The sequence below is a fragment of the Epinephelus moara genome, chromosome 6 (genome assembly GCF_006386435.1).
Source record: "Epinephelus moara isolate mb chromosome 6, YSFRI_EMoa_1.0, whole genome shotgun sequence".
In the NCBI taxonomy this organism is placed as follows: Eukaryota; Metazoa; Chordata; class Actinopteri; order Perciformes; family Serranidae; genus Epinephelus; species Epinephelus moara.
The window spans coordinates 15889854-15915677 of record NC_065511.1 but is presented as its reverse complement, the minus strand read 5'-3'; the positions used below and the strand labels follow the sequence as shown (position 1 = coordinate 15915677).

General features: G+C 41.1%; 2 protein-coding genes across 3 annotated transcripts; both read left to right on the top strand.

The window, feature by feature from the left end:
• Positions 1-28: 28 nt before the first annotated feature.
• nsmce2 (NSE2 (MMS21) homolog, SMC5-SMC6 complex SUMO ligase) lies at positions 29-5898 on the top strand. The gene is made up of 6 exons (XM_050046533.1): positions 29-415; positions 2015-2127; positions 2428-2581; positions 4598-4689; positions 4895-5001; positions 5509-5898. The coding sequence occupies exons 1-6, from the start codon at positions 301-303 to the stop codon at positions 5618-5620; spliced, it is 693 nt and encodes a 230-aa protein (XP_049902490.1). The 5' UTR covers positions 29-300; the 3' UTR covers positions 5621-5898.
• Positions 5899-9797: 3899 nt separating this feature from the next.
• lratd2b (LRAT domain containing 2b) lies at positions 9798-12125 on the top strand. Of its 2 annotated transcripts, none has more exons than XM_050046271.1 (2): positions 9798-9981; positions 10267-12125. In XM_050046271.1, the coding sequence occupies exon 2, from the start codon at positions 10481-10483 to the stop codon at positions 11303-11305; it is 825 nt and encodes a 274-aa protein (XP_049902228.1). In that variant the 5' UTR covers positions 9798-9981; positions 10267-10480; the 3' UTR covers positions 11306-12125. The 2 variants fall into 2 exon arrangements, with proteins under 2 accessions (XP_049902228.1, XP_049902229.1); XM_050046272.1 differs by having other exon boundaries at positions 9798-10059.
• The last annotated feature ends 13699 nt before the right edge of the window (positions 12126-25824 follow it).

The following is a 25824-nucleotide window of genomic DNA, read 5'->3' as shown; positions in this document are numbered from 1 at the left end:
CGGAAGTTAGACTTAAGCCCCACTCCACAGTTATATTTTCGCGGGTGACTTCCCTGTGTTCCTGTCGCTAATTTATTTCACTTCTGGTTGTTATCCTCATAATAATATTAATAAACTCGACACAGATTAAGACGCTGCTACTTTTAATTCACACAGTAACGTTAGCTCGTCAGTTAGCTAGCTAAGCTAACACAAACAGCAGGTAACGTTAACTTTAGCATGCTTGGCTAACGTAACGTTAGTTAGCTAAGTTTGTAAGTTAGTGTCGGTAGTCTCGGAGGATAAAAGACACCGGTGGTAATGTCTCTCAGTGCCGTCCACGGAACACTGTCAAGCCTGAAGCAATGTCAGGCAGACATCGGGACGGGAATGGACATCGTGACAGATGTTGCTATGGACCTGGCGGAGACTCCGGGTAAATATTACAGACACCCTCAGTATGCTTGTCACCATCACTTAACTATCAGTCTCTAACGTTACATGGTTTGTTCTTTGTTTCTAACTTAAGGCCACATAATAACTTGGGATAATCCCGGAATTCCTGTTTATGATGCTACTATTGATTTAATACGTTTCTACTTGGGTCTTTTTTTTTCATTTTATGTTGCTTTACAGTATAAAACAGGGGAGTGAAACCTACGGCCCGCGGGCCAGAAGCGGCCCTCCAAAGGGTCATGGCTCACTAGATTACTTTACACACCTAATATCCTCCTGAGACCCAAACATTTGTTTGGTATACATTTTTAATTTCTAAATTAATTTCTAATTTCTAAAAACTAAATATTGACAATGATAATTGAGCCCCAGTGTCCTCAAACCTGACGATAATAAGGTCCTATTGTTTTCCAATGAGTACTTCTTAATTAACAGTGTCATAGCTTGTTACTGTTGCTATATTGCCATATCAAACTACAAACATTGTTAATCATAAACAAGTTTCAATCACAAAATGTTATGAGGTTTTGGAGCTTGTCCACTATTGTGTATGGATCGGCTGCAGACTGACTTGGCAGAGATAGGCACCATCTTCTTTTTACTTGTATCAGTGTATTGTGCTGTTACTTCCACTAGATGGCACAAAAAAAGTGTCCATGAATGAGGAAAACAGGTCTAAGTTAAGCAGAATGAAGCATAAGGTCAAGTAAACCCAAATTGTGATGTCCTTATATGAGGACCCAGGGTCTCAGGAGGATGTTGATGCTCTTATGAAAGCTAAGATGTGCCAGGTTTCCAGAGCAAGTTAAACAGTGAGCGACCTACTTAATATAAAATGCTGCTTCAGAGGCTTTCTCCCCCTGACCAAAATACAGTTCTCTGAAAAAAACACTGAGTACTTATTGTGGTCGTATTTAAAGATATTGAACATTGTGCAAAATGTTGTAAATCAGCAGCTTTAGTACAAAATAATCTGTTGCTAAGGCACTGCCAACACTTAAAATTTGTAAATGGTTTGTAAGACAGGGGAAACCTGCTTCCTCAATAGCTTCTACTCAAGTTTGGCGAACTGAACATAGAAAAACTGAGACATATTGTTGAAACTGCACCTATTTTTCGAAAGGCATCTTAGACTGTTCATCATCTGTCTTAAAAGGATTGTTCTTTAATTGTGAGTTTTTGTTTTCAGTATGTACATGTATTTCTTTACAATAACAAAAAGGGGAACATTTGGAGGTGCTGTATTATAGAATGGTTTGACACCCCAGTATAAAAAGTAGCTCCACCTTGACCCGTTAACATTACAACATGGAGCACCACCAGCATTACATGCATCGGTGACCATGAGCCAATAACATGATAATATTATACCTGCACGGGTCATTCTGCATAATGACTGCTTGTACTTTTGTGACTTCTGTTGTTAATACTTAAGTTTTTTAAATAGGAATTAGATTCTGATTGCAAGGCCTTCATGTAATGGAATATTTTTTATAGTAGTAGTAATGCTATTGCTACATTTACTGAAGTAAATGGTCTGAATGCTTTTTCCATCACTGTGCATGCTGTGTCGTTACAGATGAAGAGGTGAACCCAGGCATTAAAGAAATGGAGGCCATGATTCTGGAGTGTGCCAAGCTGGACAGGGAGATTAACTACTTTGTTGATGTTGTGCAACAAGTCACAGCGGAGGTGAGAGCAACCTGGCATGGTCTAATCACATAAGTGGAAAACATCCTTTCCTAAATAAACAGGTCGGCCTCATGATGTATTACTGGGTGAGGGCTGAGATGCACAAAAAGTGCATAAAGACGATTGGTTCTTTGGAAGGTCATGCAGGTGGCCCCTGCTACGGTGTGTACACCAAGATGTTTTTTTAGAGTGGCAAGTCTTAATGTCAAGGTGTTAGTTTTGAATGTCAGAGAAAACACTGCAGTTGACTCTAATTGTAAAGGTCAAGGAAAAAGCCTTACCCACTTCAGTTTCTTCTAGGTTACGTCGCAGCAGCCAGAGGCCATGTTCAGCCTGTCTGCCAAAGTGAAGGAGCAGTTCACAGAGAGAATAGCCAGGCTCTCTGACGCTGAGCTGCAGAATCACCAGAAAGTAGTGGCCTTCAAGGAGAGCATCAAGAGCTCTCTCAACCAAGGTAAGGCCTAGACAGATAGGAGAAATCATCTGAATTTATGCACTGCTTGACTCAATGCCGTGCGCTCAGGAGTTTGATAATAGCTATGCTTGCAGCAGGGCTTCTCAGCCAAGGAGAGGGAGAGATCTTTGGATGTATCCTTTTTCAGGATAATTAGCTTGATTTTAAACACACAGCTCCCTTTGTTTACTGTTGAATAATTATGTTTGCCTGTCACCCTGTAGTGGTTATTTTCTGCTTTTTAATTGTTGTCCTTATTACACCCCTTATTAAACGTGGCCACACTCAGACGATGCCATATTTTTAGGTTCTTTGTAGACATTATAAGTGAAATTGCTGCTGCAACAGTGTTACTCCCAGTCTGACTCCGACTCCCAAAAGTTGCATTGTGTAAGAAAACATATCATGAGGTGTGAACTAAATTGATAATATGAGATAATTTCATGTAGACGCTACATATTCTGTTGTATTCTGTAAAGCCGTAACCCAGTAATCACCATTACTCTTTACTGAATGAGTGCCAAATATCCCCCTGTTGCTGCTGAGGGATAAACTCACATATTCTACTGAAATTAGAATATGTACCATTGCCTGGAAGAGTTTAAGGACGCATCATGAGTTTTTTTAATACCTTGAGCACAGGATGACTATTACAAAGCTGTAGCTGCACTGGGAGAATTATAAGTAAGCTAAAAAGGGTGGGTGTGTTCGATGTCTGTGTACCTATGTGCACTGGTGAGATTTTTGTGTATGCATGTTCTTAACTGTGCATCTGCTGGTGTAATGTCTTACGGCTGTGTGCGCTTCATAAATGTAAATGGCTGTGTATATTATGCCAATGTAAGACATTATGAATGATGGTAGAATGTGGTAAACTGAATAATTCATGAGGACAGCATCTTATATGGGTTTTTTTTAGCATTTAATGACACAGAATTTGCTCTTAATTTATTTATTTATTTTTTTACCACATAAGTGGGACATGTTGCTGTATTCTATAAATACTAGTCCATACCCATTGAGTACAGCATACCATACCATGACTTAGTCATACCAAAAACTTGAAAAAAACAAAACATTCAGCCACAGGGGGAGCCACAGCGATCGGTCGCATTTTAGCCATTTTTAAGCATTTTTCTGTTGTTATAGCGCCACCCAGTTGCCAATTAGAGTTAAATTTCTCCAGTCACCTTGAGGCGTCCTGTTCTACATATCTACCAAGTTTAGTAAAAATCGATATGGCGGTTAGGCCTAGATAAGAAATTAGCTCTCTAGCGCCCCCATTTTGTTTGATGGGGTCAATAATGGAGGGGTCCCCTCAGATTATGTGTGGTCATATGCCTACAAAGTTGCGTGGTGATGGGTGAAACCCTTGAGATGTTATACACCTTTATGTGATGAGCCACGCCCTCCGCAATATTCATTGCCTTATAGAAGCTCAGTTTTAGTAAGTTTTCCAACTTTTGCCAAGAGGGAACTTTAGATATTGGTCCCTAGATTATGTTCACCCAGTTTCATGCAGATCGCTCAAACTTCCTAGGAAGAGATCCATTTGAAGTGTTTTTCAAAAAATTCAAAATGGCGGAAAATCTATATAAGCGGAAGTTATGGGTTCTTGAGGCAAATGTGTTCCTCATGAGGAGAGGCATCTCTGTGCAAAGTTTCATGTCTCTACGACATACGGGGCATGAGATATGCCCATTCAAAGTTTGCAATTTCAATCGGTTGCTATAGCGCCCCCCTTTGGCCAATTGATGTAATATTGCTTCATTGGCATCCTCCCATGACCCTCTACCACTGTGCCAAATTTCACATGGATTGACCAAGTCAGTGAGGAGAACAACGTGGAACAGACACACAGAGTTTTCTTCATTATATAGTAAGATATAGTAAGATAGTTTCAACCAAGTCCATGTCATTGCCTGTTGGATAATCTCCTGCCATCTTGTCATCCAGTTCATCATTTATCACTGTAATTATACATTTGAAGCACATGTTTGTCTTCTGTTTTGTCAGCCAACCAAGAGTCAGCAGAGCACACAGAGGAGCTCGATGAGGACATCGCTGTTACACAGAGCCAAGTCAACTTCACCTGCCCAGTCACACAGGTAGACCACTCCAGCCTGTTGATGTATTATTTTACAGATTTACATCTCCATCTTATAATGACTGTTTCTAATTTCCGACGATTAAATATTAGTTTCAGTATCAGCAAAACATAGAAAACCACCCTGGTTTTATGTTTTAGCAGCTAGACTGTGTTTCTGTTCTGTGTGTTTCACTACATAACACCAATGTGAATTTGTATTCAAGGTGGAAATGGTGAACCCGATGAAGAATAAAAAGTGTAACCACCACTATGATGAAGAAGCCATACTGGGCCTGATGAAAACAAGACACAGCCAGAAAAAGAAATGCCGGTAAGACGCTCTCCCTTGGAGGATGGTTAGAAAGTTGAGTCAGGTTTTGCAGCAGTAAACAACTCAGTGGGCTGGTGTGGTGGGACCAAGCAGTCTGCCTTAATTCACATTTTCTTTATTATACTGCTTTGATGTTGGAATGAAATTAGATGTGGCGACTCCTTAAGGAACACTGATGAAATCCCAGTCCCGGTCCATGTTGTTGCCAAAGAAACCTGCCTATTGTCTGGGGTCCTGACTGCGGTCACTGTGCACACCTTACATGCACAATTATAGCAACAATACTCAGGAGGGCCTTATTGTGATTAGGTGTATGACTGATGAAACGCTGCTGTACTCGTGGACACACTTTATCCTCATCCTCCCTGAAGTGTCTGTCAGTATTGATGCAGAAATTTTCTTTTAAACGCATGCTTGCCCACGTCTGTGTGAATTTGCTCAATGATATTTGTCTGTTTCGATACCTGTTATACATGTTAACTTTCCCTCTATTTCTCCGTCCTCTAGCTGTCCTGTGGTGGGCTGTGGGAACACAGATGTGAGACAGTCAGATCTGGTTCCTGACCAGATGCTGAGGAGAAAGATCCAGAGCCATAAGAGAAACAGCAACCGGACATAGTACGCCACATTTATATTCATCGTAAAACCTGTGTCTTGGTTATTATTTGTATATTAGGAAAGTAATATGTTGTTAGTATTTTGAAGACAGTTGTTTTTATCAGGACTCAGGTTGTTGAAATTTTTGTTCAAGGAGATGTACCACAGAAAAACTCTGCTGCCTGGCTGAATTAGAATTCAGAAAGTGATGACTTATGTTTTATTTCTTAAGATGGAGCATCTTTTGTGTCAACTCCAGTCTTACTGAATGTAAATAAAAGCTGCAAACCTTTTCATCAATGTACGCTACCAAACTTGTATTTGTAATTGGAAGCATGGGCAGATCATTCTGCAGTTATCTTTACATGCTTTACATGCAGTAAGTTGGCAGAACCACAAGAGAGCAGTGTCTGCATGAGGACACTGGATTTATGTCCAGAAATTAATTTTCCATCTCTGGATTATAAATTCTCAGCTCCAGGTATGATGGGGGATTATTTATTGGTAGAGTTGTGACTCCTACTGGCAACTATAAATCCAGGAAGTGCTCATTTTAGTCTTTCTTCAGATTAGTGAGCATATAAGCACAGCATGTGTACCTTATGTACAATCTGTGAACCGAGATAAACTAATACTGGAAATGTTTAAATCTTAATGGGGCTTGAGATCCTTTAATAAAGACAATCTTTTCTAATTGCAGGTAAATAAAGTAGGAAGCTGAAGATATTAAACAGATTTACTCAAAACACAGTTTTGTGAATGAGCCATAAACAAACCATTCTTAAACATCTGCGGGAATGCACTTAGGCGATTAAATCTCTCCCTTCCTTCCTTCTCTTGCTCCGTGTGAAGGGTCTTTGTTCCAAAGAGAAACAAACAAAGGCTGTGTTGAGATGAAACTAGGTGAAGCTAATCTTTTAATAACCTTGCATCAGGCATTTTCAAAAATCTCTAATTGCTCTTCTCCTCCAAAGAGTGCGTCACACAGCCCTAAGAGCATTTCACCAATGAAGATATTAACTGGCAACAAACGATCTCGGATGTTGACTCATTCATTTCTCCACTCTTCTTCATTTTGAATTGCCATTCTGCAAATCTAATCTTGTTTACTGCACAACATGTGAAGTCACAGGTAATTTCACGACAACAGTTCAATTTGTGGAAAGTGCGCGCAGACAGGCACTGCATTCGCCATATCACAGGCAAAGCCATTAAGCTGTTTCTTTGGAGGGAGGCAGAGCTGTAAATATCCTCAGAAATTCAATCACAATATTGTACAGACATGCAGTGCTGATGAAAAAAAAAAAACCCAATCAATTCCCCAAAGATGTTTGCTTTCTTCTGGTTATGTTTGATCTGGAATTCACATTCATCTGTTCAAACGCTCCAAGAAGTAGGTGTAATAGCTGCCTGAGACACACTAAGCCTGAATTTCTGGCTTGTCCAAGGAGGATTTTACCTTTTGGCAGGAAGTGAACATAGTCTCACTTCCTGGCACAGGAGTCCTGGCCGGGGCAGTGCCAGAGCTGGATGGAGAGGGAGGAGAACAGCGGGGCTCAGATCAGACCGGTGCTCCAAATTTCTGGTTTGATCCAGGTGTCATGCTTGTCTCCCACTGCTTTTGGCGGCTGAATCCACACAGTTTGATACTCCCATCAAAAAAAGGGAGTCTGGTTCATTGTGCTGCCGACACACTGCCCACACGACCTCCCCCTCTGATGTGAATAAATTCCTTTACACCGCAGTTTAGTTATTTAAAGTGATACCTTTTAAAGAAAGCACTGTCAATAATGCACAACAAACAACTACTATACTTGATGTAACGCTGCTGCTTGCAAGATTATACTGCATTAGGATCCTCGTGTTCAAACTTGGATTATGCCTTATCACTAGTATTTTGACATGTCACAGTAAAAGCACAGGTGTACATAACAAAGTGAATGATGGCTGAATTGAATGGCTGCCTTGGTTTCAGGGTCCTGCAATTGTTCACGCTGGCTCGCTGTCACACTGTCATGACTTACTGGGACATTTGAATAGACAGAGGCATTGTTAATGTTAATTAAACACCTGTGCTTTTCCTGCTACGACAAGTCAACATGTCTGCTGTAAAAAAGCTCTGTTGTAAAGTTTAAAGGCAATTGATATGAAAACTGTAACGTGACCCATATGACGCTTCTGCTGTGCTTTTTATATGTACTGTGTTGCTTTGCTAGTGTCCTTGATTACCCACATCTACTGGGACAGAAGCTAAGCAACAAACTGCTGTGGATGGGGGCTGCAGCAAAGCCTGTGTCCTACCTAAACAACCAATATCAGCTTAATTGTACTATATTTGGTATATCACAGCTGTACTTTACACAGTAACTGATCGAGGCAGTGGTGGACCAGCAACTCCCCTCATCTAGAATGACTGTTTTTGTCAGTGGAGTCTGGTGGCTTTGAGATAACCGCTTCAGTTCACTATCAGCAAGAGCCTTCTGATGGCAAGGTAAAGTGGTGAAAATATTCTAAATATAGCACACACTTGGGAGTGATTTTAATTTTTTAGGTGGCTAAAAACTTACCACCTGGAGGCAGCGTCTGTTCAGCACTGTTTTATTAAATGTACATGATGCAAGGATTTCCCACCTGGAAGTTATTGTGATTCAGTCTATAAGAGAAAACACTACAATAGGATAAAGCTCCACAAAATCTTCCATTCATTGTCTGTGGAGCAGCTCCACACTTTATGCTTGATGACATCACAAGTTTGAGTCTTCTCTGGTTTCTGGCTTTGACAGAGAGTGGCTCATTTTCACAGATACTGATCAAACATTCCTCAGCCATGGAAATAATATGCTGAAATTCTTAATTAAAGTGGTGTTCACCTATAATGTAGGCAAAGTGAATTTCAGGGATACTTCACATCAGTGTTTGGATATCCCTGCTGGCATCAGTGATGTGTAGATCTTTATAGTTCAGGAGGTTTGGAGGCAAAATGCCTAAATCCAGTGCAAAGTTAATATTCACAAAAGAACCATATAACTCCATAAAGTAAGTTTGGATTTGATTTTCTAAAATTACGTCTGGTTGTTTAAGACTACACAACCTCAAGTTCATTGGCACACTTATTGAATAAAAATGCATGCACTCAGTTCTGCGGCACATCTGATTTTATCAAACCAACTTTGGTAGATTAGTTTGCGTTTTAAAGAATGAAGAAAACGTCTTTATGATCCTAATCCTCAAATTACATCACAAGTCCCTCTACATACTTTACATCGACGTAAGAGATTACACTTTATAATCTGATTTCACTAACACCTAATTTCAGCACAGCACTCAACTTTCTGAGTATGTAAATAATAAAATATTTAACTGGTGTACTAACTGGCTCACTAATTATCCAGGGATGATTACAAAATTGTGTGAAAAAGTTGTCCAAACAGCCTGCATGGATGTCTTTCTCCTCACCCCTCTCCTTTACTGTAAAATGTGAAAAGCTGATATTACTTTAAAGCCTTGAAAAAGGTAAGTAAACATAACTGAGTAATCTTGAGTCATGTTTACTTATCTTAAATAATATATACTTTTACAGTGAGTACCTTGTAAGTAAAAATAACTTAATTAGCTACTTATTTTCCTCAAGGCAATCGATTTCCTCATGTTTTCAAAGTGAGATCAATTTGTCATATTTTAAAGGGTAGTAATTTTCTCATCAACTTGTTTATGGACTCACACCTCTTGTAGAACTGCATGAAAACTTTATTGTTTAAAATATATGGATCATGTACTGTATGCTCTATGCTGTATGTGATGGGTTGGGAGTATTCTTCCTCCTGTATTGATCATATATGGACTTCAGTGTGTGTTTAGTGCTGGGACATGGGTGTATCATGAAATGATGTATCCCTGTAACATTTTACATCTTTATATTATGGGCTACAATGGAGAAAAAACTTTTATAGGCCTACATATAATATATTAAACTATATTGGTTAAATTAATTACAGTATTACACTACAGTATTTTACTTTGATTAAATCTTTTAAAATAATCCCATGCAAATTGCAGAAGAAAAATCTCATCTACTCGATAGATTTTTTTTTTCTACTTATTTTACGTAAACTTGAGACTGAATATGTAAATGAGGCCGAAAAATGCGCACTGTCGCTTTAAATGACAACACCTCCCAGCAGTCGCTCGGTCCTGGGTGAGTTTCGCTGCAACAAACACAGAGGTTCATACTACAGACAGCCTGTACAGCACAGGAGAGGAAACCAAACCACACAGCCTACCATACAGGAAGAGCAGCCGCCAGCACAGTGTGTAATCCTGTTTGTTTTACCGATGTGACAGGAGTGTGTGTGAGAGGAGCTGCTGCCAGGAGCTGAACTGCAGGTGAGTCCGTGTGTCCGGAGAGTTTAATGTGACCTGAGCTGATGAACAACTGGGAAAGACCAACATGAGAGCACAAGTGTAGGTGTTATCACACAGTACTGATGTGGCTTAAAAAGTAAATATAGCTGTGGCTGTTTCGGCGAGTGTGTGGAAAGTGAGCCAACAGGTGTGTCGTGTCACACCTGTTGGGAATGTAAACCACGCACAGTACTTTGACTTGCAGATGGGCTTTTAATGTGTTCTGAGCTCGTTGTTTAAGCTGCTGTCTTGTTTATTTCTCTGCAGGTCGGCGCAGCTGGTGTTCATTTGGAGGATATATATATATATACAGACGGACATGGATTATTGGTGTCGGTCCTCACCGCTTTGGATTTAGTTAAAACACGGCACAGCCCTGCGCCTCTTCCAGCCTGTCCTCCCCGGTGAAGTGAGTGCGCCAAGAACAGGTGGATCCTGTTTCTGTGTTCAGCTTCATCCCCTCCACCCACCTGTCACCTTTATGGGGAACCAGGTGGAGAAACTAACGCATTTAAATTACGCGGAGGTGCCAACATCGGACCCAAATGGGTTCGACCCGGACGACGACGGACCGCGGATCGGCGTCTCTTACATTTTCTCCAACGACGACGATGACGACCAGGACGAGAATTTGGACCGCTTTTCATCAGATAACCACGTGGTGAGCCATGAGGAGAAGCCCTTCGACCCCCAGGACGAGCTGGAGTGCGCGATTTACTACCGAGAGGAGTGCATCTATGAGACCGGCACCGGAGCCGCCACTCACTCTGCGGAAAGTCTCCTGAACAAGTGCAGACCCGGAGACCTGCTGGAGTTTGTGGCCACCGGACAGTATCCTCACTGGGCTGTCTACGTCGGGGACTTTCAGGTGGTGCATTTGCACAGGGCTGAGATAAAGAACAACTTCCTCACCGATGTGAGCCAGGGCAAAAAAGGCAGGATAGTGAACGGCCTCTACAGGTACCGTGCGCTCCCGCCGGAGGTGATTGTGCGCAACGCCCTGGACCATGTCGGGTCGCGAGACAGAGAGCTGTACTGGAGAAACTCTGAGTGCTTCGCCGCCTGGTGCCGCTTTGGCAAACGGGAGTTTAAAATCGGAGGGGAGATAAGGATAGGTAAGCAGCCGTACAGGTTAAAATTACTCTTTTCCGAGAAGAAGAATCACGTCCTGGAGTTTCAGAGCCTGGAGGATGTGATCATGGAAAAGAGGAGGAACGATCAGATTGGCAAAGATGCTGTGATGCAAGAGCTGGCCAACCACTTGAACACAACACATGAAATTAAAGAGGAGCGTTTTGTCAACTGAGAGTGGATGCTCTGGTGACCTTTAGGTTAAAAAAAGTTCAGTGGATATTGCACACTTTTCATGCTGAAGAAAGCATGTGTGTTGTTGAGGGAGCTTTTATCCCAACAGTCAACCAATAAGAGCTTTGTGCGTGAGCTTCGGGTGTATGTGGCACACTGCAAACAAATGTGCATCTTCAGAGGAGGGGGGTCAAAGTTCATTATTTGTTTTCCTCCCAAAATGAGAGGAAAAGCCCTGACATCTGGGCTGCACATTCTCAAGTGCATTAGCAAAGCAGATCACGAGGGTCAAAACAAACTTCCCACCAGCTGTTTTGCACTGGAAACAAATGATAATTGCACACTGGTAAATGTCCTCCCTCCTTCTAAGATTTTTACACACTCAACCCAAGATTAAGTGACTTTTCATGATGGATACATTTGCATCGGAGCTGCACCTGCACTGTAATCATTTGGGGATGAAGTCAGAATTTAATTACCCATAATTATCTTTCTAATCCAATGAATCTTTGCACAGAGGAGCAAAACCTCTCCAATGTACTTGTACCTGACGAGAGTGCTGAAAGCGCTTGCTCCTGTCCCACTCAGGTGTTGGTGATCAATACAGATTGGACGAAAGACTTGCTTTTGTTATTGTGTGTCGACCTCGAGGATTCCCTTCTGTCGCTTTATGTCCAATCATCACACAGCTTTACCCACTCTTTGACTACTTTGTGTAACTGTGCACTTTTACTGATTCACCTGTTCCCACAGTTTATTTTTGGAGAAAAAAAATCTTTGTATGAAGGAAAATGGAAATAAATATATATTTGAACAGTAAAGTTTTTTTTTTTGTTTTTTTAGTGAAGACTTACAGCTGACCTTTAAATGATTTACAGCAACACTGATACAATGCTAATCAATAATTTCAAACCATGAATCTTGGGGGTGGGGGGGGGGAGGAGGAGTGGCTGCTCTGTATTCTAACCAAACCTGCATCCTAAACAGCAGCATTGTTGAGCACATCACAATCCCAGTTCACACCCCAGAGGAGCCACAGCTCTACCTGTTCTACCAGTAAGATCCCTGCTTTCTGTTTGTTGTTGTGGGGTGAAGAGTGTTGGCCGCCCCACAGTTAAAGCAGTTAATGCTGCCAGTTCTGATCAAAATATTTGCCTCAGAGCAGCAGCAGCTCCCTGAAAAGACTTGAACATCAGCTCTGTTAGCTCGTGTTAAGTGGTGTTCCAACTGTGCTGGACATTTTGCTTTGTTTATACCTCTGCTGACTGAAGATAAGTCATTTTTGAAAGTTTAGCTGCAGGCTAAGAATGTTCCTCACCCATATTTGGCTTTCCTTCCTTCTGCTGGAATTACAGCATTAAATTAAATTTCGGTCAAAGGTGCAGTTTTGCTTGTCGACACCCACAAATAGACTTTATTCTCACTCAGCCAAATCACATTAGCATTTAGTATCTATAAAATATACAGTATAAATTGATCTAATCTGATAAGATAAATTGTGTTAGAGAGACAGGCATTAAAGACAGATTACATGTCAGATTACAACAGGAAGTAGATGCAAAATTGAGATACCTGTGATATTTTAAATGCCAATGTCTCACCAATGTCAAACAACAAATGCCTGTGAAACACTCTACAGTGTGTTCACAAACAGAGGCTGCAACGGAAATTACAGCAGGCGCTGAGGTTGTTTTGAACTCTGAGACATCATGTTTTTTTTTCTTTTGTTTTCTCTTCCAGAGGAAGCTTGATGACTCCCTCATAGCCAGTCAGTAGATGAGTTACTTTGCCTGTTTGCTTTCCTCTGTCAATATTTGCATGGAGATAATACTGTCATCTTTTTGCTGCAGGTAAGGTCCCACTGGACCCAAAGCAGGATCATCATCAGTACTAGTCACAAATAGGAAAGCTGCCGGACACATTAGCATTTCCTCAATCCTCTGTGGTCCACCGCCATGATGAAATCTAAATTGTGTGCGAGTGTGTATGTGATGCATATTTATGATAATCAGTCACATTTTTTAGCACCAACAGAATGCAAGCAGCATTGGCTAGAGTACACAATGTTAAAGCAGCTGCCAGTAGAGCTGCGTAATAGTGGAAAATTAACTAACATTTGTCATCCTGTGTTGCAAAGCTGAAATGGAGCTATACTTGCATCATATTTTACATTCAGTTTAAGTTTCACTCCACAAATGTGCGGGGTTTCCGTGGTCTCTGCATGTATGTATAATGTAGCACGAGCTACCATAAAATCTGCTGCATAATAAACACTCAGCTTTAAAAAAAAATAGCCATCAAGCAGTTAGAGTTAATATAAATCTGAGTTTTACTGTGCAGCTTGTTTGTTAGTGAAATCTTTAAAGTTGCCCTGTGGAGCTCTCTTGTAAACAAAGTTTCAAGGTCAAAGGTCAAGCAAACATGTTGAATTTTTTTTCTTCTTCATGAAATCATTTATTCAAAACATTTGGAAAACTGTTTTGATATTTAAAATTAAGCATTGTTCACATGCAGCCCAATCACCAGAAGAAAATGTTGGCATTGTACATTTGTATGTTTCATGTGTATCATTATCAGTGTCTCTAAAGTGACACCCACCGAGCTGCAGATCACTGTTTGAGAGCAACAAATAACAAAACCAGTTGTTTTTTAGCATGTCATCAGGTGGCTATTTAGCCACCAAATATAGCTGTTTTTGTAGTAACACTTCACTGTTTTTCCACCATGAACAGAGCCATGAAAAACTGCTGATTTTTACCAAGACATCACCCCATTTCTAGCTTGGATAGTGCCACAAAAAAGCAGAAAAACATCTACTTCTCTAGCTATGATTGTGCCACCAGAGCTGTTTCTTTTAAGCAAAAACATGATCTTTTCATAAGTGTGACCAAATGGTCTTTGCCTGAACCTAACTACACTTTAACCACAGCGTTGTTGAAATGTAAAGTTTCAACATGTCCGTTTCATAATTTGTAAAATGTAACATAGCTGTGACTTGCAAAAATTTATCATGCCTACATTTTTTTTTTCCTGCCGACTGGGTTGTCACATCCATGTTTGCTAGATTAAAGTCATCTTCTTCACTGCTTTTACTTACGCATTGCTACACCTCTTTGCATGTTATCACATCAACTGTTGATGAGTAGAGTAGTGTGAAATTAGCCAAACAAAATGGGGACCCACTCATAAAAACATTGCTCCATCATGTTCCTAGGGGTAAAAACTCCACAGGGTGTCTTTAATTCAGCTCGTCTACACATAAATTGTTCACATTCAGTCCAATAGTCAAGGAAAGCTGAGCCAGAGCATCTCTGATTAAACTCTAATGACTTCAGAAAAAAAGGCCCCCAGTGTGATCTGTAACCAAACTAGATTAGATGCAACTTGTGTGAGAGTGGGAGCCATCTTTTTTACCACGACAGAAAACGTGTGAAACCATTGGAAATTTTGGATTTGACATATTGGCTCATCCATGTCAGGCTTTTGGCCAGCGAGTCTGTCGTGTTTCCTTTGGAGGACTGGAGGAAAGCCCACACCCTTCAGGCTAAACTGGCAACGTGATACAAGTTGGGGACGAGCCAGAGCTCAAATCAAACCCACCCTTGTTTACAAAATGTCATTATCTACAAAAACTTCTTCCCCACACGCAAACATGTCTGAACTTTATACGAGTGTGCTTATGAGGAGATTCTATCTGACAGGCCTACAGGAAGTGGGGGTGTATTTTAGACGTGGCCTGAAGCCACTGAGAGATTGTTATCCATGTGAGACAAACACCGTGTAGCTTAAAAATGGATAGTTTGAGGACATTTGACAATTTCAGGTTATGTGCTCGACTATTTGGAATACATATATATATATAAATCTCCTCAGGGATTTTAGTAGATTGCCAGTTTTATGCCACTTCTGCTGCTCAAACAGCATCTATGCACTGCTGAGGTTTATGCCAATAGATAGGATTCCTCTTTAAGAAACAAAAAATGGGATTTATGAATGGCTGTTGGGAAAGAGAGTGTGCTTGTAAGATAAGATAGTAAAACAGATTGTTAAGATTACACCAGCCTTTGATTAGCTGTACCATGTTGAATGTTTCAATTATTTTTTTATTCCAAATTTTGCCAGCACTGATGGGGTGTCTGATACTCTATGATAACCAGGCCACTGTGCGGTTATGTTAATTCTAAAAATAATAATTTGTTTCCTCACCTAAAAAAAACCATTTCCTGTCGACATGAGCAGAGTGCTGCGGGGTTTTTGTTTGTCACAGCCCACTCACCTGAATCATGTTTATGCTTGTGTTTGAAGAGACAGTTCCATTTCCTGTGAATTAGCGAGTATAATGAAACTCCAAATTTAACTACACTGCATTCATTACCACTTATCGATCCACAGTGCTGCAGCTCACACTACTTTTTTTTTTTTATTTCACTGTAAACTTTACTTCCATCACCATCTACCTGCATGTGGAGGGTTAATAATTTATATAAGACTCATCAGTTTGACTTGGACCGAACTGTGTTTACTGTTCATTTCAGACTGTGATTCTTTCTTGTCCCGGCGTCGGATGACCGTTTGTTTTTTCAGCCGCACAATGGCAAAGTCCATTCCCCCTCCAGTTCCACAGAGGGTGGCTCTCCTTTTTCAAAGCAACTTTCCCATAGCCTAGTTTTACACTGTTTGTGCTTCACCTGCTACTTTTTAACAGCACAACAATTGAATTTTAGTTTGTATGCTACCACACATACAGGCGCGCAAACCAATGTTCCCTTCCTTCCTTTGTGGTTTCTCTCACACTCCTTGACAAATGTGGTTTCGTAGGACCGGCTGTGAAGGTAAAGCCTCTGTTAACAGCTATAGTACAAGGGAATTGCTGAGCTTAGAAATGATCAGTTTAAAGGTGGTTCAAAGGAAATAACATGGAAACAAGAATACCAATGTAGCAGAGTCAGGCTGGGTGAAGATACAAGACATCATGTGTAAGGACAACTTCGTAAGATGATGTGAGAATATCTTTGATTTGATTGTCCTGACTAGAGGAAGTGCATAAATTCTTAGAAAACAGGGGCTGATGAGGAGCTCGTCAGAATGGAATCAGGCTCTATTCTAGTTTGAGCTGTCGCGTCCGGTCAGCCGGGGCTGTCTGGTTTACATAAGCAGAGCCAGACAACAAGAAAGGGCCCGAGGAAAGCTTCAATAAACTGACCCTGTTTCTCTGGATGGTGACGGATGAATGAGCGAATAAAAGAAAGGCAGAGAGGAATAGAGGGATGGGAGGCTTGAGTTATGACCTGAGAGAGCGAAAGAGAGAGGGAACACAGAAATCACAGTGGTTATTAAAACCTTATACTTGAGCTCAGATGTGACTGAGGATTGTTGCCTTCGAGCACTCTGACCTGTTTGTCACTTCAATTATTTATGGCAGGCTGATTCAATAGCTATCAACATTCATCTTAACCCAAGTCATCACAAAGAGTCCTGCCCTGCATCTTCAGCTGTACAGGCTAACAATGTGCAGGTTAGCAAAAAATACAATTTGAGATAGTCCAATTATGTCAATTTTAAAAACGTTTTTCAATTTTACCCACTCAGTTTTTGTTCTTTCTTTCTTTGTTCTGTCCTGCCTTAGTATTTGGCTGCCTCACAGAGAATTTAGCTTGTGCCATATTAAAATCTATATATCTAAAGATTAAAGGAAAGACTTATATCCCATATAGCCCAAATAATACGCAGGGGAGACCAGGGTTGGTTGGCTACAGGGGTAAGCCGGCGAACAGCTATTTTCCGTTTCATTTGGATGTCACAGAAACAAAAACGCGACATCTGAAAGCCACTAACTTGTTTTACCGAAGGTAATATTTCAGTTTTATAGTTTAAAGTGAAAAAAGTGGTGTGTAGACTAAACGTTTTATAAAACTGTGTTAGATAGAGATATTGGAGATGTCTGTCTTCCAGCTACTAGGCAAAGGAAACAACTACATTTTGATATGAGATTTGAAAGTCTGTAATGAGCAATGGTAGCCGGCTCATAGAATTTTATTACAAAACTGGGTCAAATGTGAGCTGGAATTGATACATGTGCCAATCAACTGTAAAATTAAGTGCTTTAACTGTATTTAAAGAGATTCAAACTAGTTTAAATACAATTTTTATATCATTAGTTAACTATTATTATTTTAAATGGCCATTGCCAAAAGTAATTAGGTATGCCTACTGATGATTTGCTTGTGTTTGGTCTTAAAAAATGGACAAATATTCTCCAAAATATTCATGTTTTGTGGTTCTTGTTTGAGTTAAATGTTTAATTGGTTCCATTGGTTGCTTTATTTTTTTTATTTTTGTAGTTATAGCATTTAATTGTGCCAAATAACCCCATGACGTGGGGCAACTCATCCCTTTATGGGGCTGGTTGCACATCCCTTTAATCACAAATCATCTTATTTAAAAAAACATTTGTTGACATTAAAACATATTTATTTATAGCTGAGATTTTAACCTTTCATTTGCTGCTGGTTGAAATAGAATAGCATCAATTATGCCAGTGACAAGTGTCCCAACCAACAAAGTCTCCCATATGTACTTTATAATCCCTAAATTGCTAGTGTTTTAGCCTCACAAAAACATGAGTAAAGGAGAGACAGAGTTTTGGAAAAGTGTCAGTTTTGTGTTGGGAGTGGGCTTCACCTGGCAGCAAGAGTCATAATCCCCTGACAGTCTCTTTTTTTGGCAATTAATGGAGCCTACCCTCACGGCTGTCTTTTCAAAACTTCCTCTCAGATCCCAGGGAATCAAATTAGTGCTTATCAACATTCTTGTTCAGTTTAATTGTCAGGGACGGAGCTGGGGTTTCTTATGCCCTTCACCAGAAAAAAAAAGTTAACCCATCACCATGTACCTTTCTTCCTTCCCTCTTGCCTCACTCTTTCCTTCTTTGCTTCACTCTGCTATTCATTTCTTGAGTAGTTTCAGTTGACTCACGATGATGTTTAATGACTCAGACTTTTTCCACATCTGCTTTTTGTGCTAACTATCCCTCATTCTTTTTAATGACTTGCAGATTTTAGATAACTGCAGGTGGTTTAGAGATGGGGCTGTCCCTCCTCCACACCACACAGAAAAAGAAGCAGCGGTCATGATCATTATCAAATGTCTGGAGGGGTAGGCAAGCAGGCTTGTTCGACAATAACCTTAAAAGAACAGTCTGATACTTTGGGAAACACACTTATTTCCTTTTTTTGCAGAGAGTCAGACGAGGAGATCAGATCACCACCACTCTCAGGTCTGTATAGGAAAGTTAGCCTAGCATAAGCCCCTTTCACACATGCACTGCAACCCTGAACTTTTCACAACGTTACCCACAGGAGCTGTATGTGAGATCCCAAATGTCTGAATCAGTTGCATTGGACATTAAACTGACTATTCTGCCAGCTCCCTAAGTGTGTGTAAAGTCAGATTGAGCCCATGTGTGAATAGAGCAGGTAATTGTCTGCAGAATTCACAGCAAATGTCTAGCTCGTGCAAAACTGGAAGTAAACAAACAATGACAATGAAAAGGGTAATTTACACAAAGACAGCGACTATAATGTCTAACTGGAGAGATGAGGAGATCGGGGAACTTCTGTCTGTAAGGGCTGTCACCAGAATCATCAGAAAGATTCAAGGAATGACAAAAGACTATTTATGATCAAATTATGAACTGGCTACGTGACCGTGGTGTAATCTGTCATGTCCTGCTTCCTGCATCCTCTACGCAGGCAGCAGCCCTTGCTTAAACCAGAGTATTTACAGTAGGTGAGGAAATTCTTTCATAGACAGTCTCCTGTGCTACGTGTGTGAAAGAGGAAACACTGAACAATGTCTGGTTCTCCAGATATTGTCTGCAGTTTATATGAGAAAATGGCCATAAAGACAGGAAACATAGAAACACTAAGCACGGCTCTGTCCCAAGGTAAAAACACATTATCTCTTGTTTGTTTAATCAGCACCAAAACAGAAATGTAAAAATGACAGTTTGTGGTTTAACGGTGAGTTCAGTGCTGGACTATTTCTTGGCCGAGTGCAATGGCTGGTAACCAGTGCTTAATTTGTAAAATTAGAAGTAAGGGAACACTTTGGGCCTCTGAGAGAGCAGTGGAGTGGGGGAACAATTTTTTAATCGGCACCCGAGCCGCCTCACTGCGCGACTCCGAATGGAATGGTTGTGACATCTAGTGTTGTCATGGTACCAAAATTGGGACCCACGATACAATACCAGTGAAAGTATCACGGTTCTGAGTAGTATCATGATACCACAGCAAAAATTAGGCAGATGTGCCTTTTGTCATTTATAAAAAGATAAATCACTTTTCTATAATACATCAATGATATTTCAGCAGGATTCGCCTTTCCTTTCTGCTGCTGGTTGAAATCTGTACTCGCACAGCGTGCTGAATGATTTATTTTGCTGGCACAAAACTATTTTAGTCGCAAATGCGAGTAAAATGCTTGCACGTAGCTCTGTGGAAAACAAATCACTGCCGACAAGTAAAAAGAAATAAATAATAACTTTCACTGCTCAAAGATACTCACATGTCTGGAAAACAAACCACTACAGCAGCATATTGAGTGCCAGGTGGCCAGCGCGCGCCGTTATTGACCAGCACGCGCCATTATTGGACGGCGCATGGACACTCCTGGACCTTCCCTCTTGCGATTGGACTTTGAACTATCATATGTAGCCTACTGTGGAGTTTTAGTTCCGCGGTCTACCATTACCAGTATACCCTGCAACACTAGTGACATCAGCCAGTACTGTATGTAGTTTTTAGATGCGAAAAGTTCTAGACCCATGCAAATTAGTTCCGGAACGCACCAGGGCCTTTTCTGAAAAGATCCTGGTATGCGTTCCAGTACGTTCCAGCTCAAATTAAGCACTGCTGGTAACTTCATGATGACAACAAGACCACTCGTGTCTGTACACTAATTATGAAGCATGAGCCAGAATGGCAATTAGCTTAGTTTAGCATAAAAACTGTGCACTTTAGAGGTGCTGTTAGGCTGTTTTGTTAACTGCAGACACTGCTAAGCTAACTGGCAACTGGCTGTATTTGAAGATTTATCTGACAAGAGTGGTGCCATCTTTTTATCTTACTCACAGCAAGAAAGCAAAGAGTCATATTTTTTAATATGTTGAACTTCTCCTTTAAAACAGGCTGAACAAACCACAAATATTTCTCGAGATTTTCTCCAATGATGAGGTGAACCGATGATGACTAGTTTTGACCAGACACATTATCTATAAATACCGTTTTAAACCTTCATCCTAACCTGTACCTTTCTGTTATCTAAACATTTCTGTATGATGTCTCTTGACTTTTGTAACTAAAGACAGCAGTATAGATTTAGCAATGACTCACTGATCCATTATTTTGAAGGCATATGACCTGCAAGCATGATGTCCGTGTTCAGACTGTGACTGCTGATGCTGAATGGAAGAAAGGTCTGCCGGTTGTTTAGAAAAGGTTATTTACCAAGCCACATTTCCTGTGTGTGGTTGTGTGTGTGGCTGTGCACAAAGTAGAGTTAACCTTTGCTCTGTGCACATGTACACATACTGTGCATGTGTCTGTGAGTGTTTGATGAACTTGTTCATGAGTCACATCTGTGCAAACAGATGGGGGCATGTTATGACGCCCACGTTCATTAATATTAGGCTAAATTAATTTCCACTGTCGTTTTGTCGTCACAAAACCTCACCACGCCTGCTTGGATTTCCTGTTCCATCTCCAGCTGATCAGCATCCAATCATCCTTTGTGGGTGTCCGCTATGAAAGCAGGTGTGCTCAGCAGCAAACTGAACATCCTGCTGACTTAATCAAAGACATGGAAATGGAAGTATTAGGATGTGTAAGTGTGACAGACGCGGAGAACATCCCTATATGTGTGTGCTTGTGCGTACCTGTGAGTTCAGTGCGTGTGTGTGCTATGTGGAACTAGTGGGTGGCAGAGTAGCAGAGGTCTGGCCCTGCAGGCGAGATGTTGGCTGCTGATAATGAGGCACTGTTGGAGCTAATGGAGGCAAAGCCAATTTAGACTCACTCAGTGGCCGTGTGATATCACCACATCGACCAGATTGACGAGAACTCGAAGACGAGCTGGTGTGCATCAGCATTTCAGGACTTGGGATTGCAGTCTAGACAGCCTTCTGGGGAAAAGTGTACAGAGAAACAGGACTGGAATTTAAAACGAAATCACGGTAACGCTGATGTTTTATGGGGGAATGATTTGGTTCTAAGACTGTGTCCACCCCGAGAAATAGGTTAAATAAACCATGCAAACCCTTTTATGCATTCCACACACATTTGTAAACACAAACCTGTGTTAAGCTTGTGTTCTGCATGTTGTTTTAAGCGAAACAGTGCAGAGCTCCACTTTGCTTCTGGAGATTTGTCACAGCAACACATCTTAGCAGGGTAATTGCAGTATCCCAGAGATGGATCAGTCTCCCATGTGTACTGCAGTTTATTGCCTTATAATTATGAGACTAATTACGAAGATGTATTACAACCCCCCGTGTGTGCACGGATATGTGTGTACACACAGTTCACACACACACACAAACTCAAGCGCACACATCAATCAGAAATACTGTAGCTGATGATTAAAATCTCAATGTGAAAATGGGAGGCGGTAATGACTATACCACTGCCTCCCCGAGCCTGAGTATTTTCCGTGAAGCAATACTAATGCTTCACTTTAAGGTCTGAGTTTGAGATTTATTGACAACAAAGCTCCTGATTCCATTTTCAACAAAGTGTGTTGACAACAAAGAAGCAATTAGGCTGCGTTCAAATTTCTACACCTTGTTAATGCGGCTTTCAGATCAAAACTTTTCAGAAAAATCGCCTACACTGTCATCATTGCAATTACAGAGAACTATTTTTATTGGTATGACAATGTTTCACTTATAACAGTCTCTTTCTTGCAAATCAAGTTTGATCCGAGTCTCCTTTTTTTTTTTTCGTACTCACCTGTCACCAAGTATACTGAGATGTGCAGTGCAGCCGTAGCACGACTACAGAAGCAAAATGATTGCAACATCGCACATTTGTGTAACATCAATCAGAATACAAGAAGTATAGTAAATTAAAACAACTTCACACACAGAGGCTTTATATTCCTTTTTCCTCAAGCATATTACAACAGGTTGTATGCTCTTTGTTTGTTCAAAGGTCATGAAAGGAAGGGGCACACACACACACACACACACACACACTAATGCATACACACAAACACACAACCTTCCTGGGGATCTCTCTGGACAATGGTGGGATACTGTACACAAGGACAAGGTGTGGTTTCTCTGGCACAGCAGGACTCAAGCAGTTTATGTGTTTGCACACAGTGGGAGGCAGGTAGTCACTCCAGTGCACTAAAGGATTCATTTCTAAAACAACTCACATGTGAGTCATCTAGACACACTGAGCGCAAAGTCCACACTGTGAAGAAGAAAATAAGCATGGAGGCTCCATGTAGGATCTCTATCCTCAGACTTGACAAAATCCATGCCCCTGTATATCTGTTTCTGATATACTGACACACATGAGCAGAAGACAGAGCACTGCCATTGGCTTTATTTTATACAAACACCCATTCTCTGGGGCGTAGATTTTTCTTTCAACATGTCCTGCATTAATGCACCAATTAGTGCTAGTTCTGCATTACTTTATGTTCTGAATGTATTTAATTTTGTCAAAATAAAATTCCTGTTCTCTCCGGGCACTCCGGCTTCCTCCCACAGTCCAAAGACATGCAGATTGGGGACTAGGTTAATTGATAACTCTAAATTGTCCGTAGGTGTGAATGTGAGCGTGAATGGTTGTTTGTCTCTATGTGTCAGCCCTGCGATAGTCTGGCGACCTGTCCAGGGTGTCCCCTGCCTCTCGCCCGATGTCAGCTGGGATAGGCTCCAGCCCCCCCGCGACCCTCAAGAGGATGAAGCGGTTAGAAGATGAAGATGAATGAAAATTCCTGTTCTGTTTGCCAGGCCGTTTTCACCTCCAACTCAACAAACCGCATCCAATGATTTCGGTGTCAGATACCAACATACAGAGGCACATTTTGTGGTCGTATTACGCACCAGGCAGCAGCTATTTCTGACGGTGCTGACCACACCTGAACTTGTCAAATACTGCTGCAGATCTCAGCAAATGTCATCAGACACTGACTCACCGAGACACTCTTCACAGCCATATGATATGTACCGACTGGTTGATATTTGGTATGATATTTCTGACATGGCTGGCAACTAGTATTAAAAGCGAGGAAGTCCCTATAGAGTGGGTGGACTTTCACCTTGGGGCCTACTGCTCGTTTCCTGTGTGGAGTCATTCTTTTTTCACACATATTTATACTGAGCATCAACAGTATAAAATATACATTACCAAGGCAGATGTACAATGCTCATTTTCCCCCACTTATTATTGCTCTTTTCTGCTTGGGGCTCTACATTTAAGAAGAGTGTTGATTAATGTTTTTGGAGGGCAATTTGGAAAGTCAGGATACGAAATGTTTTCTAAATTGCCTCCATATTTTCAGAGACTGAGTAACCACAGGGCTAATGCTGATGGTAGAGACAGACAGTGAGTGGTAATTGGGATCACAGTGACAACTGTAATGAAGTCTGAGCAGAAGATGCCTCCATTTTGGCCCAAACAGGATGGCCAATGAATGATTCACCCATCCAGTATAAGAGCTTTTGAATATTGGCTGCCCAGTAACACCATAATAAATTGGGAGGGGCAAAGCCGCCTGACACTTCAGGAAGGTGCAAGATTTTCCTCTGCAAATGCATTGGTTTAATGGCCCAAAGAAATTCACGTACTGATTTGTCCATTCATTCATTTTCAGTAAAAACTGTTGGGGGTCGCGGGGGCGGCCTGAACCTATCCTAGCTGACATTGGGCGAAAGGCGGGGTACACCCTGGACAGGTTGCCAGACTACTGCAGGGCTAACACATAGAGGCAGAAAAACTGTCATGCTCACAGTCACACCTACAGCCAATTCAGAGTCACCAATTAACCTAACCTGCATGTCTTCGGACTGTGGGCGGAAGCCGGAGTACTCAGAGAAAACCCATTGGTATTGGGATATATTGAAAAAGATAAAGAGATTTGTGTAAAACAACCATTTTAACCAGATCTACCCAGCCTGTCAAAGACAGCACTTGTCCATCTGTCAATATCTTCTTCCACTCTTTTAAGTAAAGGGGCAAAATTGCTGTTGAAGATAACTGTTAGAGACCTTGGCATAAAAATGCCTAAATATTTAAAACCTTGATCCACCCTCAAAGGGAGCTATGTCTTGAGGTAGATCGTCTGCTAGTTTGTTGGCTGCAAACAGTTTCCAAAGTTGAGTTTATAACCTGATATCTTGCCGAATTACTTTAAAATATTTAACACAGCAGGGAGAGATGTACAAGAGATTGATACATACAAAAGGAGATCGTCGGCATAAACTGATAATTTGTGTACTCTTTCCAGTTGAGTAATACCCTCATTAATACCCTCAGCTTGCAGCCAGATGGCTAGGGGCACAATAGTAACTGCAAATAGTAAGGGGGATAACAGGCACCCCTGCCTCATCCCCCAGTGAAGCTGAAAGGGAGATGAAATCATATTGTTTGTTTGCAGCGATGCCACTGGGGATGAGTACAACAATGAAACCAGGACCTAAACCACATATTTCCATTAGCCTACTTCAAAAAGGTATTTCTGTTCCACCCTGTTGAAGGCTTTTTTAGCAATTAATGACACTACCACCTCCAGAGGGTCAGAGCAGGGAATGTAAAGTATATTTAAGAGTCTTCTTGTGTTGTGGACAGAGTACCTTCACAACATGAAACCTGTCTGGTCTAAGGAGATTATATATGGTAAAACATGTTGAAGGCAGAGGGCCAGGATCTTCCACAGGTTCTTGTAGTCCACTTTTAGTGATGATATTGGTCTGTAGCTGCTGCAAGGGTTTCTTATCTTTTTTCAGAAGAAGAGTGATTGTAGCATTTGTCAGTGTTGGTGGAAGATGGACCCAGGACATGGCTTCATCATACATATCCTGCAGACCTGGAGAAAGGAGCGAGGACACATTTCTTGTAGGATTCTACGGTGTAGCCGTCTGGATTTAGGGAGTTGCCACATTGCAAGGTTTTAATCTAATTTGTTGATATTGGCCTGCACATATCCTCCACCATTTCAATTCTAGGGAACCCCATTTTATCCCACATATATATTTGTGCTGGCTTGAGTGCATATGAACATATCCCAGCATGGATTTATCACTATGAATGAGGCTGGATGCGGCTATGGCTCTGGCTTGCTGAGCTAGAAGCTTGCCTGCCTTGTCTTCTTATTCAGAAACACGTTGACTGGAAGGGGGGGGTAACTGTAATTCTGCCCTATTTGCAGTGAGGAGGTAAAACACACAGGTTGGCAGTTAGCATATCATGAATTTCTTTAAGCTTCTTTAACAGTTTAAACTGCCAGGAT

Excerpts from the sequence above, each read along its gene's own strand:
- nsmce2 (XM_050046533.1), top strand. The coding sequence starts at position 301 with ATGTCTCTCAGTGCCGTCCACGGAACACTGTCAAGCCTGAAGCAATGT. Across the intron at positions 2,128-2,427 it reads TGCAACAAGTCACAGCGGAG|GTTACGTCGCAGCAGCCAGA; the intron begins GTGAGAGCAACC and ends AGTTTCTTCTAG. Across the intron at positions 2,582-4,597 it reads CAAGAGCTCTCTCAACCAAG|CCAACCAAGAGTCAGCAGAG; the intron begins GTAAGGCCTAGA and ends CTGTTTTGTCAG.
- lratd2b (XM_050046271.1), top strand. The coding sequence starts at position 10,481 with ATGGGGAACCAGGTGGAGAAACTAACGCATTTAAATTACGCGGAGGTG.